A 20330-nucleotide genomic window follows, 5' to 3' on the forward strand; every position below is an offset into this window, starting at 1 on the left:
AGTTAACAGAAATGAACAGTAATGTTTACTCTCACGTGGTTAACATACTATTGTAATATTTAAAATAATCCGTCCATCTAAATGTAAAATACAGTCATACAGCAGACATCTGAGCTTTAAAATCAAATCTTTTACTTTAACACTCCAGTTAGTGGAATTTATTCTAGAATGAAGTTCCTTAATCCGGGTAAAGGTAGGTAAATTTTTAACCACCCAGAAACATCGCAAATCCATGCGTTATATTGAATGTAAGTGTCCTGGTGAATAATTCAGAATTTTTTCTCCGAATTCTTTGAGAAAATGAACCAATATATCCGTTCCATATCCCGTAGCAGTTCATTTAAGTTATGGCTTTCTTTTAAATGACCAATAGAAATCGAATGTGAATTCTTTTGAGTTTTTTTTAAGTATTTTGTTACTTTGTTATTCTACAACGCACAGAATAAAAATCTCCGAAGAAATGCGAGTTCCATTGATAATATTTGTCTCCTACTATATTGCACATTTATACCTTAATTTATAATTATTGCAGAATATCACACTAGAGTTAGTGGTATAGGTCACTGAATTTGCATTAGAAAACCTTGAAACTTCTCTGTATTTTCGATGGTCAGCATTTTATTCAATAAAAACAGCTCATCTTATGAGTTAAATGCAAAACAAAATTGTTATGGTCAGATAAAAAGCATATATTTGGGAGAATAGTTTTCCTTAAGAAATATTTAATTTTGAGTTTTATCATATGTTTTCCAATTTATTATTACAGCTGCTAAAATTTTTGTCATGATATACGTCTAACTAAACGTGGAATTTTCCAAATGAAACTAACCTATATCCATACAGGAGTCATATATAGCTTTTACCTTCTGAATGAAATCGGGTTCATTATCAGTCAGCTCTTTTTCTAATAGACCTGAAAATAAGGAAATAGTATTTAATTAAAATTACATTATTTCCATAGTCATATTTTTAATGAGTCTTTATGTAATCATCACCCATTCCACTGCTATATATGATATCGATGATGATAGACATAACTTTACAAACTAAGAAATATTAAAGAAGATTTAAAACAGGAAACGAAGGAGATAGTTTAAAATTTTTAGTACTTCAAAAATTTTATTAAAACTCAACTACGCCAGAGAGACATCGCACTTCTATTTTTACAATAAGGTTTAATGAAATAATTTAACTAATATATCACACACTTAAATGGCTAAGCATTAATGTTGTTTATGCAATTAGAATTTTTATCTTGAATTAATAAAATAATTCTATATTACAATTTTATCTTGAATTAATAAAATAATTCTATATTATATTTTTATTTTGAATTAATAAAATAATTCTATATTGTGTTTTTATCTTGAATTAATAAAATAATTTTATATTATATTTTTATCTTGACTTAATAAAATAATTCTGTATTATATTTTTATCTTGAATTAATAAAATAATTGTATATTATATTTTTATCTTGAATTAATAAAATAATTATCTTGAATAAATTTTCTTACTAATAATAATAAGTTCTTACTACTAATAATAAGTTACTACTAATAATAAGTTACTACTAAAAATAAGTTTCTTACTACTAATAATAATTTCTTACTACTAATAATAATTTCTTACTATTAATAATAATAAATAATTCTGCACAGAAGGGCTTAACCCTACGTTGCATAATGTAGTCAAATACAAACACATTTATACTGTCTTCTAGTCGCTTCATTTAATGTCATAAAAAGTAATAATCATGACTTTTATGAAAATTTGAGCTGTTGTTTAACTTATGCATCAAGCAAGAATGGACGCACTAAAAATTCTGGCTTTTGACTATAAATTCGAAGTTTCAAAAGAGTTTCATCGCAGAACAAGGCATGCTTTAATACTGATAGGAGCTTTAAGGTTAGGTTAGGTTAGGTTAGGTTACTTAATTACGGCAAAGCCTCGAGGGCTATCTGCCTAAAGGGAGGGATGCCTTTGTGGAGGACTTTCTAAGGGGAACTGGCTCGTATACATGTTACACATGGGGAAAACCACGAAAACACCCATGCAGCCAGCCCGTTCGCGGAATTCGAACCTCGGACCGAACTACCAGTGTTCAGCGACTTTACCGCTCGGCCGCTGGTGGGCTAGGAGCTTTAAGAATATATGTTACGTTTTTCCATATGCATATGTTTTTTCCATTCAACGTATTTATTTTTTTTAATCAGAAAACTTACTTAACCCTTTACGCTGCTTTTACGAAACATTTAAGTTACTACTTTTTTTGGTTAATGAAGGAACTAGTGAAATAGGATTTTCGCTTGCAGGACAAAAATCTTAAACCAAAAATATCTTTCGGCACTTGCATTAATTTATGAAGTGAGTAGCTTTAAATATTCGTAATGAAACATTAAACCGAAATCTCAACCTGCAATATCTGTGTTCTTTAATGACAAGTGAAGGTTTAGCTTAACATCTTTTTCTAACCTCACGTATGCTCGCAATCAAAAATAAATGAGCAAAGTGATATCACAAGTATTGGTTAATAGAACTTGTTACACAGGTGTATGAAAATATGGGATAATATGAGCAAGAATAACCACAAACAGATTTATTCCCACTGGCCCCGTGTGTAGCAAATCATTTGCGTCTGTTCAAAGAATATCAGGATGTAGATTTAAAATCGTAAGTACAGCTGCTTAGAAATTCATGTGAGTATGGTATTTTTTTTATTAATGATAACAAGGACCAATCGAAGAAACTCTCACTGACGTTTTTTTTTTGAAAATATTATCATTAAGCAGATAAAATGGTTAGCTATGTCTGTTGATTTCACTCTTATAGAGAAATCATGGAATCTTATGAAACAGTTAATCATGTGAAAGCTATTTCTAGGCCAAAATTTTGTCCCAAATATGTCAGTGCCTTAATAATCATATTGTTTAGAACAGCGATCTACAAACATTTTTGATCGCGTACCCTTGAAAGATGAAAGTAATTATCCGTTATACTTGTTACTATCTGTATCTGCTGAAGTATATAATATAATATAATATAATAGGACAGGATAGGATAGGATAAGATAGAATAGAATAGGATAGGCTATAATGTAATGTTATACAGTATAATATAATGTTTATCATATAATATAATGTAATACAGTACAACTCTAATTATCCGAACTCCGACTATCCGAATCGGTTTCAGAATTTCAAAAGTTTTCAGAATCAACTGAAGAAGAGAAGGAAAAGGAGAAAAATAAAAAAGAAGCTCAAATGAAAGGGAAGAGATAGGAGAAGATGAGGATGACGTGTCACTTGAGGAATTATGCAGCATTCTTTTGAAAATTCCTGGATGTTCAGAAGTTGGTGCTGAGGACACAGCAGAATGTGTGTGTGATTCGTCAGACCCTGGGTTTCAAATTCTAAATGAAGATGAACTTATCGAAAATATGAGGGAAGAAAGTGTCGAAGAAGAAGATGGTTTTAATGTCAATGCTCATGCAGACACGGGACCATCAGCTGGTGAAGCGTTTGCAGGCGATGAAACTTCGTTGAAGTGGATGGAACGTCAGCCCGAGTGTGATCCCATGCAACTTCTCATTCTCGAGCGGACGCGTCTTGGCTGCCCAAAAACGGATGAAGACTGTCAAACAGCTTACTTTGACAAAGATGTTCAGCAATCAGTGACTTTCAGCCCTTGTAAGTACTGTACAGTAAGCTACATAACATGTGCATAAAAATATTGCCTTTTTATTTTAATCAATTAAAACCTTTTTTCTTTAAAAATAGTTTTTTCTCCCTTTTTCAACATAGAGTACATACATCAATTAATTAACGAATACGTAGACCCTTTCCTCGAGAAAAATCGAAATATCCGAATTTTTGATTACCCGAATGCGGTCCGGTCCCAATAATTGGAGTTCTTCTATGCAATATAATACAATACCATAACATATAATAATAATAACAACAATAATAGTAATAATAACATGATGCAATATGCATGCGCTATAAAACCGATGCAACTATGATGTTGAGTTCCTCAGACACTAGTGAAACCAGAGACAGTAGCCAATGAGAGAACCTCGCACTCACGCCTGCATAAGCGATCATACACACGCAAGTCATCGTGAGCCTGCTATGGCGTACCCCCAAAGATCCCTTCGCATACCCTCTGGAGGACCAAAGGGACCGCGTACCCTCCGCTTTGTAAAACACTGGTTTAGAAGACTGGAAATTCTCTCTTTAAATTCTAAATTATAGTTTAATTGATGGAATGAAATCAAGTTTCGGTAATTTATACGAGATTATCTGACAGTTTTGTCTGATTCAATTTATTGAATACATTAGCAACTTAATTGACTACTTGCCTTTGAGTTTAAGGTTCAAGTCCAGCTGAGTTTCCGCAAAGACCGAAATGTACGACTTATCCTCAGGAATACTGTGTCTATCCCTCCAACCACCACAGGCAAATTGGTAGAAGTCATCGCATGGGTCAACAGTGTCATCCATATTGGACAAGATCTTGGCAGCTGAAAAACGAACAAACAACCGTCAGTAGCAGAAAATAATTTCACTTTCGAATGCGAAAAAAAAGATAATTGGGCTCTTGACCGTATTTCCTATGAAAGGCTTCAGTTTACTTTTTAACCAAAATATATTAAAATTTAGACTACAGTACATGTTGCTTAAAAGGTCTTTAAAGATTCTAGGTATGATATTCGATTGTTTTAACTTCCACAAGTTAATTTCGTTGTTGTTATATTGTGACTTTATTGACTGCGACTCACTTGTTTGGCAGTAGCATCAGAACACGCCCACGAAACTCATCGTGGCAAGGAATTGAAGATTGCGCCTGTCTTTAGCAACAGGCCTTGAGCTCTGAGCACCAACAGGTGACAGTACGACTTCGCTCAATTATGTCCCCAATTTTCAAGGACAGCACCCGGAGAGACAGGTCCGAAGGTCTGCCATTCCTCTTCCCCCAACACCAATCTCTCGAGAAGAACACCAATCTCGAGAGGAGTCTGGCTCGCCGCATATTTAGAGTATTCTCATCAATGCCTCTAGCGGGATCGAACCTGGGTCCTTCGGTACCGCAGTAGAGTCAGTATTCAGGAATTTTATTTCCTGTATAATTTGCAATAGCTTGGGATCTTCAAAACTTTAACAGCATTTAAGAAGTTTGCATAGGAGTGAAACGCTTTGTCCTCGCTCAAGGCGATTTTTCAAGCCGTTGATTCACATTCAATTCAACGTTGAACACAATTCGTTGTTGCCGTTAATAAATAAACACATTTTGCGTTAATAAGAAAGGTCTTTTTTTTTAAACAAAAATATACTGAAAGGTAGCTTTGGCAAAGCATTTATAAGAACTCCAGTAATAAAACGATAAATTAAACTTGGTTTGCAAATAAATTGACTGAACAAAATTTCCTTCTTAAGAGGACATGCGACATCTCGACTGGCGAAATTCAACTATTTCGAGAAAAAAAGTTGTTAAGGTATAACTTTTCTCTAAATAATGTACATTCGATTTTTTTTATTATTATTATATACACTCGATTCTTTTTTTAACTTAAAATACACAGATTGTATATACACAGATACAAAACACATAAAATATAAATTAAATGCATATTTAAAAATCATTTGTTTAATTTCACTTACCTTTGACGAATTTTTTGTGATAATGTGCTAGTTTGGGACACTTTGTTCAAAACCTACTGCACCAAACAATTTTAAATATTTCGTGATGGTTTATCATTTAAGAATGATAAGCATTATTTTACGTTTCACTTAATTTAAGCCTTCCGGGTTGAATAGTTTTCGAGAAACGATTACCGAAAGTTAAGAAAGCACATTGTGAGAAAAACTGAAAGAAAGCCTTTTAAGAATTAATAATTTATAGACAAAATCATAAATCATTTTAATATTTTCCTGCGTCATAAGCTTAATAGTTGGCGAACAAAAATGCATTTCTATGAATATACTTATATAATATAGTGTATTACTATGACTGAATTTGATATTGCAGGCGATGTATTTACTATTTTCTCAACTTATGTTGTTGTAAAAGATAATTCGAAATATATACTTCTAATTTCTTGATATGACTAGTGTAAATCATTCTAAGATATAGTCCTAACTATGGCAAAAGAACGTACAGTGCGCAAACGAACGTAACACAAATTGTATTTCTACACAAATTAGCGGCCTTTAATTTACTATATACATAGCGGTAGTGGTAATTTTCTAAATTAGCATAATTTTCATTTATTAAACTTTAATTCTTTTCGTGACCATTTTTCTGTATTTGTGTAATGTTCAGCAAAGGTTCTCAGTTATTTATTTTTGGGTCGCTACCTTATAGTCAATTATGATGAGAAAACGCTTATGCAATAAGTAAGAAAAATTTAAAAAGCATTGTCTTAATACAGCAATTAGAATTAAAGAAAAGGTTTCTGAACTTTCTTTACCCTATACGAATATAGATAAGCTCGATCATAAGCTTCGAAGTTTCTTTACAATGCAACCCGTTTTAAAGGTCAAGTGTTTCTTCTTTCGAACAAAAAAGAAAGCATTTTTAAGAAATTGACTGATAAAAAAGTCTGAATGTTACCTTCTTTGACACACTCAGGTGTCAGGCAGACATAGGCATCTGAGGTTGTTAAAATACGATCAATGTCCATTGGTAGGTCATCAGTTTCTAAATCTGAAACAGAACATTTCACTTATTTTTGGCGTATGTATAAAACACTTGACTAGACTGAGTCAGAATCATGACTGCATTTTTGATAATATTGTATGATGACATTATTATGATTGAGGAAATGAGACAGTGCCATTAAAATATCAAGTCTCCAAACTCAAAAATATTACTTAACAATACCAACCACACTCATTTTACTGGCTTAAATTGCTTGTCGTTTCAAAAGCTTTCAATACTGACCGCTGTCGCTGCATTCAAATATGTTATGTCAAAGCCTTCCAAGAGAGTTTATGTTTTGCGCATTTTCTGTAATAAATAATAATTTTCGCTACTTTTCATAGTCAGTGGCAGCAATACGATAATACATTCAAGTCTCTCCGGGTTCGTGATCTTACAAGCATCCTAGGGAATGCTCAGAAAATTCAAGCTAAGAGTTGGGTACATAAACCTCAAATTTTCTTGAGAATGAGGTATTTATTTTCTTTGTTTCTATAGTAAATTGCTCTTGTGTATTTATACCTCGAACATTTTTTTTTAATATACTGCTTTAATATTTTGAACATATTTTAGTATGCACGTATATATTCGTACTTAATGATATGACAAAACATAGTCTGGACCGTACATATACGGCCTCGCCGGCTGGAGAGTTTTAACAAGATCAATCACCGCTCGGATGACTGAAAACGCAAACACTTCTGTTGCTGCTGAAATTTACTCCTGTACCTTCACCGTCAGATTGGCTAATGATAGAAACTGGATCACGAGTCACATACTTAAAACGAAAAAATGAAGTTTAAAATTTAAAAAATAAAATCTGAAAGGTTTCAGAGTTTAAATTATATCCAAAAGGGCGCTTTTTTAACATTTTGTGTGTTACCTTTATTTATTAAATATCTTGTTCTTCGCACTTAAACCATAAAATTCAGTTCAAGAGCAGAATCATAAAATAATTTTAAATTGAGCATATCTTTAGAATTTCCGATCCACAGTCACGCGATGGAGATAAAAATGTTTTTTCTGCACAACGTTGCTTTTGCTCGCTTTGAAATCTTTGAGCTTATTAATCAAAAATTCGATAAAGTTTTAACGAAATATGAAATCGATCATAAAAAACAAATTCCAAATTTCAAATGCGGGCTTTCAGATCCCATATTCGCAGTAGGATTACGTCATTCAAAATTGGATGGCTCTAGGTACCGTTGTTTTATCACAATGCGAGAAACATACATGTATTTATGCAGATTACTCATTATTTAATTTCTTTAAATATAATACAGGGTGATAATATTTGATGGCAACAATTTGAAAAGTGATCGAGCTTTTTAAAGGTTTCGACGCAAAATGCCAAAACAAAAGCAATAGTCTCTCAAGGCCAAAGCCCCTTTAGAATAATAAATGCTTCTCCTTTTCCTATTAAAATTTTAAAATTGCATTTGACTTAAATTTTTTGCCATATTTCTGACTCACCTTGTAAATATAAATTTAAAGGCAATACATTGGGGACGATTTATTACTTCGATTTATCTGTTGCAAGTAATGAGAAAAATCTTAATTTCAATATGTTACATTTACACGCAGTTTACATTAATCCTTAAATGATTTAGTTTCGCATATTCTTTTAATGGTAGCTTTGTGTGATCTTCTGCCATTATTTAAAATGCACGACTTTTTTTCGACAGAGTTTCAGCAACGAAGTAGCATAGAATGGGACCAATAAGAAAATATTTTACAACAGCAGAAAGAAAGCAGACTCATGTCTTACAAAATTATGGCAATTCTATCTCTATATAAACTTAAAGAAAAGTGAATTATAAAGTGACCTACAAATGTTTGCATTTTTATAATGCAGATAAGTGATAAGTTTTACCTTGAAATATTTCATTTTAGTCCAAAAGAGCGTTAATTTAGAAAGGTTATTAATCTCGAAACGGCATTTTGCATGAGTTCATTTTAATTGGCGTCTCTTTTTTTATATTATTGCCATCCAAACATTATCACTCTGTTTTATATTTAAAGAAATTAAATAATGAAGAATCTGCATGAATGTATTGCATGTTTTTTCCATTATAAAAAAAACAACGCTACCTAAATCCATCAAATTTCGAATAACGTAGCCTTGCAATTGAATACGGACACCTGTAAGTCCGAATTTGACATTTCGCACTTGTTTTATTGTCTACTTCATTTTTCGTAAACCTTTTAACGAATTTTTGATTAACAAACTCAACGATTTCAAAGCGAGCAATGGCAACACTCTAAGGAAAAGGAAATTGATCTTCAGCGCGCGAGACTCTCTATCGGAAATTCGAAAGATACGCTATTTTAAAATATTTTTAGCACAAGTGCTGTTAAAATGCGTATGTATATGTAAGTGTAAAAATTCCCCTTTGGCGTAATATAAAATCTGAAAGCTTTCATGTTTTATATGTAAAATTAAGATGAGAATGGGTTTTTAATGTGCATTTAAGAATGTAACATTCTCCTTACATTAAATTAAGAAAAGGAAGATACTTTCTGTCTCTCACAGCCATATAAGTAAATCTCATATTGACGTATAAGAATTTCAATTGCATTATGTCATCAAATTACAGAAGACTGCAGCACATTTTAACTAGCAAATATTTGTCAGCTGTAGCTGCTTTGAAAGGGACTTAATAAATGTTCGCTTCTATTCAGTTCTGTTTAGATCCCAATCGAGAATTAAACATAAAAGTTTCTAACTTTACATAATTACTTTTCTGCCTTTGCAGAATTTAGAGAGAAAAAGAAACCAGTCAAAATTTTCTGAAGAATTCCTTAGAAAATAACAACAGTCAGTATTATTGTCAGTACAGTAAATGTCAGTATTTATATTCTAGGATGTTTTCGGTCAAAATTAGAAAAATTAAATACAGGGAAATGCCCTACCTCTGCTGTCTTAGCTGTAAAACCGCAAACATGAGCCCGAAAATCTTCCATTCGGAATGATTTTTTACAAAATACGGTAACTTAATTCGATTCTGGATAGATAAAAGAAAAAGAGATTAAGTCCGCTAAGTGTCAAAGATTTTCAGACATTTTTTTGTCAAGATCCCAAGAGTTGCAATGTTTCAGCGAAGTACAAAAGAGTGTCTTGTTAGCAGTGACTAAACAATATCCGGTTGCATATTTCACAAGTGTACATCTGTATAGCCACCGAGGGAGTGGCTTCTAGGATGGACCAATGGGCATACAGTACTATTTGTGTCATGTCACATGACCGTTCCCGTGCTTTGAGATTTAAGCAAGATGGTTAAAAATATTTTGCCACGCAATTTTTTGTACAGAATAATCAAAGCATCGTCGATTTCTTCTAAAAATCTTCATTGCAAAGTTAGATCAAATATAAGCAATTGTGAAGGTTTCCCTACCTGATTAAAAGAATTTGAAATGAATACAAACACATGTTACACGCTCCGCAAAAATATCCTTGTGAAATATTATTTAACAAAAGATAAATAAGATGAAGAAAGAAATATGTGATGAACATCTGATCCCAAATGCTATCTTTACATAAAACTATGCGTATGAGAAAAATATTTACACCAATTATACTATATGTAAATAGAAGTCAGCAGTTTTTATTGCAATCTATACGACAAAGATGTTCTATAGTAATAGCCAATGCAGAATTGTATTCAAAGTGAACTTTACTAATTTGCATTCGTATTCATTGTGTTAAATTTTACATTTAAGAACTGCTCACTCTTAAATATGTCCCACAAGAAATACTCATCAAACACTTTCAGTCCTTCTCAGCTCAATTAAAAAAAACTGTACACTTGATTTATGTTAATCCACAGATGTTAGTAAATGCGTAATATTCGAAGCTAATTGTAACGAGAGTCATTTTCTCAATGTAAAGAGATATAATATGTCGTAAACATCAATCCAAATAATAATCCGTTATAAAAATCGCGAAAGTGAAATGTCAGCAATTAATTAAACTCATAAAACGAAAGTACTACGAGATTTTCTACTATTACGCCATACATTTATAACTGCGAAACAAATTCAAATTAAAACTTAAATAACATACGCTCACATGTACGAAGATTTAGCCTCATAAAGGCAATAGAAGCTCATTGGTCCATTTTCGAAACCCCCCCTCAGTGGCTACGCTGATGTGCACTTGTGAAATATGCTATCCGGTTAGATTATTTTGCCTAAACACTTGTACTAAACTAGAAGTCACATGATTCAAAGAGAAACTAAAAGTTACCTGATTCAAAGCACACGGGTTTCAGACAAACGTCGGTGAAAGACGAGACGTTGAAGGCTGACCCAAGGTAATATGCATCCCACGGCACATACATCTCTGGTATGGAATCTGAAAGTAAGTATTTAACATCTTTTTAACATCTTTCCAACACAGGATGAAAGGTTTAATTCATCCATTTAAGTAAGAAGTTTTCTTTGTTACTCATCTTTGCAGAGTCGGGCCAACATATTTTTTCACCTGAGACAAAGAGGTAAATGAGAGCTCCTGTATGCATTACAATGTACCGGACGTTTGAAATATGTATGTGTGTTTGTGTGTGTGTGATATATTAGGAAGATCTATTGCATATAGAAGAATAAAACTTGCAGACAAAAGAAGCTGTAGGTGTTAACATATTTTGTAAGTTTTCTTTGTTACTCATCTTTGCAGAGTCGGGCCAACATATTTTTTCACCTGAGACAAAGAGGTAAATGAGAGCTCCTGTATGCATTACAATGTACCGGACGTTTAAAATATGTATGTGTGTTTGTGTGTGTGTGATATATTAGGAAGATCTATTGCATATAGAAGAATAAAACTTGCAGACAAAAGAAGCTGTAGGTGTTAACATATTTTGTAAGTTTTCTTTGTTACTCATCTTTGCAGAGTCGGGCCAACATATTTTTTCACCTGAGACAAAGAGGTAAATGAGAACTCCTGTATGCATTACAATGTACCGGACGTTTAAAATATGTATGTGTGTTTGTGTGTGTGTGATATATTAGGAAGATCTATTGCATATAGAAGAATAAAACTTGCAGACAAAAGAAGCTGTAGGTGTTAACATATTTTGTTACTGGATAAAGCAATTCTTAAACCGCTTAATCTCTCATCATTATGGGTACAATATGCACCACACAGTTCGGGAAACTTAGCGCATCTTAAGGTAATGGATGATATAGCAGATAAGTGAGCCGCACGTGTTAGTTTTGAAGCAGCAAGCAAAAATGTGACGATATATTTATAAGTATTTACTCATTTTTATTTAATTTACTTAACAGTTAATTTTATTTTGAAGCAACCTTTCCTATCGCTGTTGCTTTTCACTCACTCTTTCTTACCGGAATGTAAATGAGTCAGCTCGCGTATGTTTAGATGAGGTAGAAACAAGTTAGTATTTACGGGAAGATTTTGGAAGGTGAATTTAGAATGTGTTCTGCCTAAATGACTCAAGCGTAGAGTATTCGATTCGATAGGTTTCGATAGGTTAAATTCCACGAATATGATACTTGTTTGCAACTAAATTTTATTCGGTGTCCGCTGATAACATCGCGGCAAAAACATCGTGGACGAAAACGTCGCGGAGAAAACAACGCAAGGTGAAAACGTCGTGCTACAAAACATCGTGGGAAAACATCGCAAAGAGAAAACATCGCAGTTCTAAAACATCGTGGTACAAAACATCGTCGTCGAAAATAAAGCGGTTCAAAAACATCGCAGTTTAAAAACATCGCCGACGAAAATATCGTGGTAAAAAATAAAGTATCTACAAATCATCGCATGACGATAACATCGCAGACATGCTTTTTTCAGGTTTTAATAATTGTAAATGGATATTCCCATAATGATTTGTGAGCGCAAGGTATAAAGAAGGATAAATTTTACTTTCACATATTTTATTAACTAATAAATTTTTGCTGTAAACGTAAGAAGGAAACTTAAGCATAGAAGATTAAATGTAACTTATAGATTATACTTTTCATGAAATATTACCAGTAAAAACTTTATAAAAATGATTTATTAATGGTCTTTGTTAGTTAACTATGTCTGTTTAAAATTCTATTAAGTGCTATAAGTTGCATTAATTTTTTATGCTTAAGTTTCCTTTTTATTTTCTCAGCAAAAATTTATTAATTAATAAAAAATATGAAAGTAAAAATTATCCTTCTTTCCATCTTGCGCTCACAAATCATTATGGGAATATCCATTTACACTTATTAAAGCATGCCTGAAAAAAGCATGTCTGCGATGTTATCGTCATGCGATGATTTGTAGATACTTTATTTTTTACCACGATATTTTCAACGACGATGTTTTTAAACTGCGATGTTTTTGAACCGCTTTATTTTCGACGACGATGTTTTGTACCACGATGTTTTAGAACTGCGATGTTTTCTCTTTGCGATGTTTTCTCCCACGATGTTTTCTCTTTGCGATGTTTTCTCCCACGATGTTTTGTAGCACGACCGTTTTCGCCTTGCGTTGTTTTCTCCGCGACATTTTCGTCTGCGATGTTTTCGCCGCGATGTTTTCGGCTGTAACCATTTTATTCACAACAATAAGCGCATTAATTGCCTCTTTGCAGCTTTGGCTGATTATTTTAATTTTACATTTCTATTTTGAGTTACAACCAAACTTATTGGCTTAAATTATAAGCACCAGGAGTGTCTACTGTAAATACTTTCCATAAATAAATGGAATAAAAAAGGATCTTTTCTGAATAAAAGGGTCTTTAATAAAAAAAAAGGTCTTTTCACTTGTTGTTATTGATACAGTTTGAACTTAGCTAATAGTCGCTTCATAGTTCAATACAATACAATACCTTTAATTTAGCCAATACAATAACTTTAATTTGGCCAATACAATAACTTTAATTTAGCCAATACAATAACTTTAATTTAGCCAATACAATAACTTTATTTAGCCAATACAATAACTTTAATTTAGCCAATACAATATCTTTGATTTATCTAGAATCTTATACTATATATTATATTAGTATAAGATTCTAACTAAATTAAAATTATTGTAAGTAAAGTAAACCTGTGTGATCGAAATTGGCAAACTAATTAATTTGCATGAAGAAAATCGTTATCGGTGAATACTCTTTCTATAATATATATGCATACATATTTCAGAAATGGCTATGAAGCATAATAACTGATGGAAAGTCTAACAGCCCTTTCCCAAACCAATCAATTTGGTACTATTATCTTCTTAAAATGTATTTATATAATTCATTTGCATGCAATGCTAAGCTTCTGTTGCGTGGAATAAGCTGCTGAATATTGCGGAGCGGGTTCTGTAGCGAAAAATAAATACAGCTTTTAAATTAGAAGTTTTCGGTGCAATCACTTCTAACTCTCATAGAAGCTCTCGAAGAAGGCTAGAGGAGAAATATACCTGATAATCTATGAAAGACGGTCCTGGTGTTGCCTTTACTTTACCCCTTACAACATACTCAGGATGACGTAATTTCCTCATCTAAATAGAAAATTTCGCATTTATTTGAAAGCAAAATACAGAACACTACTTTTTCAATCTATTGTAATCAAATAAACTACAGCAATACTGTGAAAATCTTAACAGCCTTGTAATATCACTATTTTTTCCCTCGAGAATTTGTCTTCTGTGCGTAATTACGATGTTATAGCTATTAAAATATCTCTTAGTATTTACGTTATTAATGGTATCTTTGAATAGTTGTCTTTACCAATCCTCTGTGACAGACGTTGCTGCTTTAAGAATCTGCATGATATCAACGTCAATGATTCACTAATTCCGGAATGGCTTGCAACGGAAAGTATTTACATTGTATAAATGGTTTTCAGTGTCACTAGTGCTCGCTGGCTTATTACTAAATGGTGGAAGGACTTTCACTGCGTATTTTTATGCTCTGTGTTTTATGGAGCTTTTTGTTTAAGGACAGATTAATTTTTATGAATTCATGAAATAAAAGTAATATTTCGAAGTGAAACACATGTTTGAAATGTAAAATTTCATGCATTGTAGGCTTATTTAAAAATTTCTTAAAGTATAACGTTTGGGCGAAATTACATAATCTTGTTTATTCTAATATTTACTAGAACTTATTTCGAGATAGTAACTAAGAATTACTTGAATTGAATTACAAAAAACATAACTGTAAGTTTTTATATTGTAGAAAACGTTAACTGTAAATTTTTTGTATTTTTAATATTTACGGCTAATATGATAATGTTACAACAAAACATAATTATTTAACTGTTTCTTTTCTCTGGTACACAAGTAATGTTTTTTAGTATGATATATTTCGATGGAGCTTCAAAAAGCCTGCTATTATAAGAAAAGAATATTGTATTCCCTTGTGAAAGAACAATTTCAGTTTACACAGAATAAAATTTATTTCATGAGAAAAATTTAAAACAGTAATATAAAAAAGTACAGTCATAAACTAGACAGTGTTCTTTGTTAAAACTAATTAGCATCAATCTTGTGCACTGTTTTCAGTTGAAGATTTTGATACGTTACAAATTTAGAGTTTATACATTTTGAAAATTAACTGTAAAAGATCTTTGGCTGAGTTAGACCATTTAATCACTGGTAATCAAAAGGTCTTTCAAATTTGATTTTTCAAATGCATTTATTCTACATACCGGGATGTACAAATGGTTGTCTTAATGATTTTGAATTATTACAAAAGTGTCAAACAAAATTTATATTATGAAATACTGAGAATTAATAAAAAAATCATAATAAATATTTCTTATTAAATGAAGAAAAAATGTTAATAAAAAATTCATAAAACAATCATAATAAATAATTCTTATTAAAAGAAGAAAAAATGTAATGGTTAATAAAAAATTAATAAAAAATCATAATAAATATTTCTTATTAAATGAAGAAATATTTATTATGATTTTTTTATTAATTCTCAGTATTTCATAATATAAATTTTGTTTGACACTTTAACGTAATAATTCAAAATCATTAAGACAACCATTTATATCCCAGTATGCAGAATAAATGCATTTGAAAAATCAAATTTGAAAGACCCTTTGATTATCAGTGATTAAATGGTCTAACTCAGCCAAAGATCTTTTACAGTTAATTTTCAAAATGTGTAAACTCAAAATTTGTAACGTATCAAAATCATCAACTGAAAACAATGCACAGGATTGATGTTAATTAATTTTAACAAAGAACTCTACTTTATTACTGTACTTTTTTATATGAGAGGAAAAACTAATGTCAGGAAAACTTTTTTATATGTGAGGAAAAACTAATGTAAACTAATGTGAGGAAAACATGTCTCCAAAGTATCACATGATTGGCACTAATGATAGCTGTGAATGTAGAATAACCAAGTGGTTGACAATAATGGTGGTTAAAAGTGCAGTATAGATCGGTATATGGCTTAGCAAATCTATGATTAGATTATGGTAAAGCATGGTGTGACCATATGATTAAGATGCCTTTTACGGGGAGGAATTTCTAGAGGAAACTGCCTCATATTTTATATTACAAATGTATGAATTATATATTTACCTACGCTTTTCTCCCAAGTAACTCCCTAAAAGTCGTGCTAATCAAATAAATATTTGGCATTGTTGTATCTTGGTACAATCTTGAAGCGAGTTATTTTTTGTTTTTGCATCTGATATTATGATATCATTAAATTGAGTAATCAAAATTACGCAGTCTGAAAAGCAAACAAAATCTCTTAATTTATCTAAAGCAAGTGATATGTTCGGAAAAGAAATTAAGTGCTGATAAGATAAAGAAAATTGAAAATATCTGAAAAAGTATTTTAACCGAAAGAAAAATAAAAAAACTATACAGTCAGAATTTCTAAATAAACCATTTTTGCATAACCATTTTTGCAATTAAATTTGCAAGGAATAAGAAAATGTATATACTTCTTACATGATTTTTTTGGAATAAAATTCTCTGAACTCAACAGAGCATTACAACTGTTGCTGTGTTAAAGTGTATTATGCAATGTAATTGTTTTATGCTTCACCACTAAATTTGGAACAGGCGAGTTAAGAGTAAATTTGTAATGTAAAATATTGCATCCAATATATAAATGTATATTAAATTTTATAAATGGCATACAACTAAATTTTAATTAAATATTTCTCAATATTATTGTAATTTTCTGGTTCAAATCCTACCAGATGGAATAGGTATTTGGATTTGGATTACAGGAACATTTCAATTTAATAGTCAATATTATGAAAAACACTTTATTTGTAACACAAAATGAATAAAAAAAACTGTTCTTGATTTTCAACGGATATAGAGCACGACTTTACACATGTTGTATCCATTCACAGTTTTATGTGGTATAAAAAATAGAATATATATTATGTTGGAATTTCTGATGAAAACTTTCACCTGAAAACAAACGGTAGCTGCATATACATAGAAAGCACGCCCCGAAAATGACAGGCTCTTGTTTTTCTTTCCCCTTACGTCATCTCTACAAGTCTTGGAATCTTTCAGCTAACAAAAGCAACCGTTCCAGGTTTGAATGCTTTCTATCCCTGTAGTCGGTAGAAAATCTATGTATGCCAGTATATATACGGTACTAACTAAAGATAGCATGTTCTTCGCAGCAAATTGCTAAAGCTTATTTCAGTTTAGAATTTACAGGTAGAAACTAGTTATCAGCACAGATTTACAGAATTTTAAAATACAAGCCTTGAATTAATTGTTTTGTTCTATGATATCCATCAGTGTCATTAATATGCTAACACGGCATCGCATTTGAGAATCAAGCATGGTTAATCTTCGGATTATGGTAACTTGGCGATTTTTGGCGAAAATTTGGCGACCAACCCTGCTACAGCAACCTGCTAGTTTTGTTTTGGACGCCATTTTGTTTTCACGAAGTAAAGGCATGTTTTTTTTTACTCAACATTTTTTCCAACAATCTGCTATCGGAATTACGCTTATGCTAGAACTTTTATGGAACAAAAGTGCTTAATCATGACGAAGATTAGGTGCGAAATTGGGAGAAAGTGCAGAATCGCCCACTGCTTGCCGCGTTTTTAAGAATTGCACATACACGGTATCATCCATATACACTTCGACCTATTTTCACTTAAAATAACATCCCAGAATTGCACAAAAATGGCATTGCGCACACTCTTAACTTTATCCATGTACACTGCTAAAGTCCTAGCTAGTAACCTTTATCGCCTTACCAAAATGTCGCCAAACTACCTATTACCATATTCCAAAGATTAGCCTCAAGCATTTGTTTCCTTAAAATATTCTTTGGTAGTGAAATGTATAAACAATAATGTTAAATCTTTACATTTCTGTTTTATCTTTATACTTATGTAAAATAGGTTTTTACTTACTTGTGGATAGGAATAGTCGGCAAAGGAGATCCGTTACAACTCCCATTCTGAGCTTATGATATGCAGCTTATTGTGAGCAATCAGAATGCCTCTTTGTTGCAATTTATAAAATTTATTACGCGCTATTACAACACCATAAAGCAGAATTTTATAATGTGAGTCAAACAGTAGCTTATGATGAGTGAACAATGTACTTTTATGTGTCCTGTCACTTAGCTGGTGAAGCTACGCCGGTGAGCTACGCAGCTGGTGAAGATTTTTTTTTTTTCTCATATGACATCGATATCGAGCATTGTTCTATTTAACCCAAATGTGTTTTGACGCACACATATGGAAACTTGCTTATCGAAAATATCAATCAAAGTCAGCCCTTTGTTAATTGGATAAATGGCATACAGTTACTTAAGCAACAGATAAGTAACGTATCACTTTTTTGGTACCAATCTGAGGCACAGTAATTCACCTGAAATATCAATTTTCTGGCCTTTCAGAAACAGTATAGCTTACTCAGAGCCCACAAGGGCAAATGGGTAAGATAGATGAATAATTTTAACTGCAAACGGACTACTATATTGAGTTGTCATTATGTATTGTTGCGTGCGTATGGGTTCGTAATAGATTGAATGCACGAATCCGATAATAGGTTAATAAAATTTATTCTGATCAAAAGTAATATATCGAAACTCTGGAAGCTTCCTCGGAGATTTTCGTATAAGCGTTCACAATATCACGCAATATAATCAGTAGTTATACTTGAAGCAACTAAAAACGTTAAATACAACGCGATGCAAATCGCATCTAAACAGAAAGCTATCCTCAGTTGTCACGGAATTAAACAACTCGCAACAACAGTAACTAAGCAGTTGAGCTGAAAAAGCTCTTAGTTCCTAGTTCTACTATTATGCATAGAATACAGTGCAGTATGCTCGATGTTTTTCGGGTCCATGTAATTGGGTCGTTGAGGACGCATTACAATGCATATCTATTACGTGAGTTCTGAACGGGCTGGGATTGGAGATGGTGTGTGAAGGGTGTGACCAATTATCACGGGGACTTCGAGAAGCAAAGTGAATTGTAGGTAGGTTCTGGAAAGTCCTGAATTGAGAAAAATTCAAACAGAAATACAATTTTGAGCTACAATGCTATCTCTCTCTGGCTTTGTATAGTTTTCAACCGGTCGCGAGAAATTTCTAGTACTTTCTGCTTCTCGAGATTTCTGGAAAGCAATAAAAGGATGCAATTACGGTTACTATGTTTAGTGGTGAATAAGATTATTCAATTTAAATAAAAATTACCGAGATATCCATTTACTTAAAGTTAAATACACTTGCCCTGTATTCTTACTTTTCGGGCATAGCTTTCTCTCAAATTTGTCTCGCGCTGCCTTGCACTGGAAAATACTAATTAATTTAGTATTATTAGTACACTAATTAATTTAGTATAATTAATTATTAATAATAATAATAATAATTAATTATAATTCTACTAAAATTGTCTATCTAAATACAGAATTTGAAACATCATAATGTGAACACTAATCACTTCCTTTTACGGCCATATTTTCCAGGAAGACCTTTAGTCTAAAGCAGTTTCCTTTCTTTTGGTAATCAATTTCCATTAAATCTAAAAGCCTGTTAGAGCTGTATTTAATGTCACGGCGAGTTATAGCCCGTAATTATCATTAACTTGTAGGTATTACTTAATAACAATTCAAATTTACTTATGCTTTTAAAGTTCAAAATAATTTCCAACACCATAGAATAACCACTTAATTACGGAGAATACGTTTCTTCTAAAGCAGATAGGGAGTTAATATTTTGTTCCCATATTGACACCTGTTACTGATCTATTTGAAAACTGTGGTTAAAACTCAGATTTATTACCATTTAATTTAAACTTTTGTGTGGTGAAACGAACGGGTGAAAATCTTTGGAACGTGTGAAAATCTGCATGACAGACATACGAAGAACAAAAATGGACAAGAAATTAAAATCCTCCACATTACTGATTAAACACTTGCTCTGCGACACCTCCCAAAAATGAAAACCATTTTCAAATCTGTTCTATCTTTAGTTTATCTATTCTATTGAAACTTTTGTCATAAATCCCTTTACTTTGTAAAACTTCATAACTGAAGTACGTATTACAAAGTAAAACTTACTTCAGTTTGTAATTGTGAGTACGTAGGATAAATATTAAAAGAATCAATGAATTTTTTTAAGATTTCTTGAACATTAATGTTAAATAAGAAATGAACTTCTGCAGTTACAAGAACA

General features: G+C 31.9%; 1 protein-coding gene across 1 annotated transcript in view; it reads right to left on the reverse strand.

Annotated features, from left to right (window-relative positions):
- The window catches only part of LOC118200930 (neprilysin-2-like), an 80570-nt gene extending 62340 nt beyond the window's left edge, over positions 1-18230 (reverse strand). Inside the window, exons 1-5 of the mRNA XM_085826487.1 lie at positions 18055-18230; positions 10946-11053; positions 6613-6705; positions 4361-4522; positions 830-913 (exon numbers count right to left, since the gene is read on the reverse strand). Coding sequence (XP_085682613.1) covers positions 830-913; positions 4361-4522; positions 6613-6705; positions 10946-11053; positions 18055-18100 — 493 coding nt within the window. The 5' untranslated portion in view covers positions 18101-18230. The remainder of the gene's footprint in view (positions 1-829; positions 914-4360; positions 4523-6612; positions 6706-10945; positions 11054-18054) is intronic.
- Positions 18231-20330: the final 2100 nt, after the last annotated feature.

This window comes from Stegodyphus dumicola, chromosome 11 (assembly GCF_044657685.1).
Source record: "Stegodyphus dumicola isolate Sdum_Otavi_A_Nest chromosome 11, ASM4465768v1".
In the NCBI taxonomy this organism is placed as follows: domain Eukaryota; kingdom Metazoa; phylum Arthropoda; class Arachnida; order Araneae; family Eresidae; genus Stegodyphus; species Stegodyphus dumicola.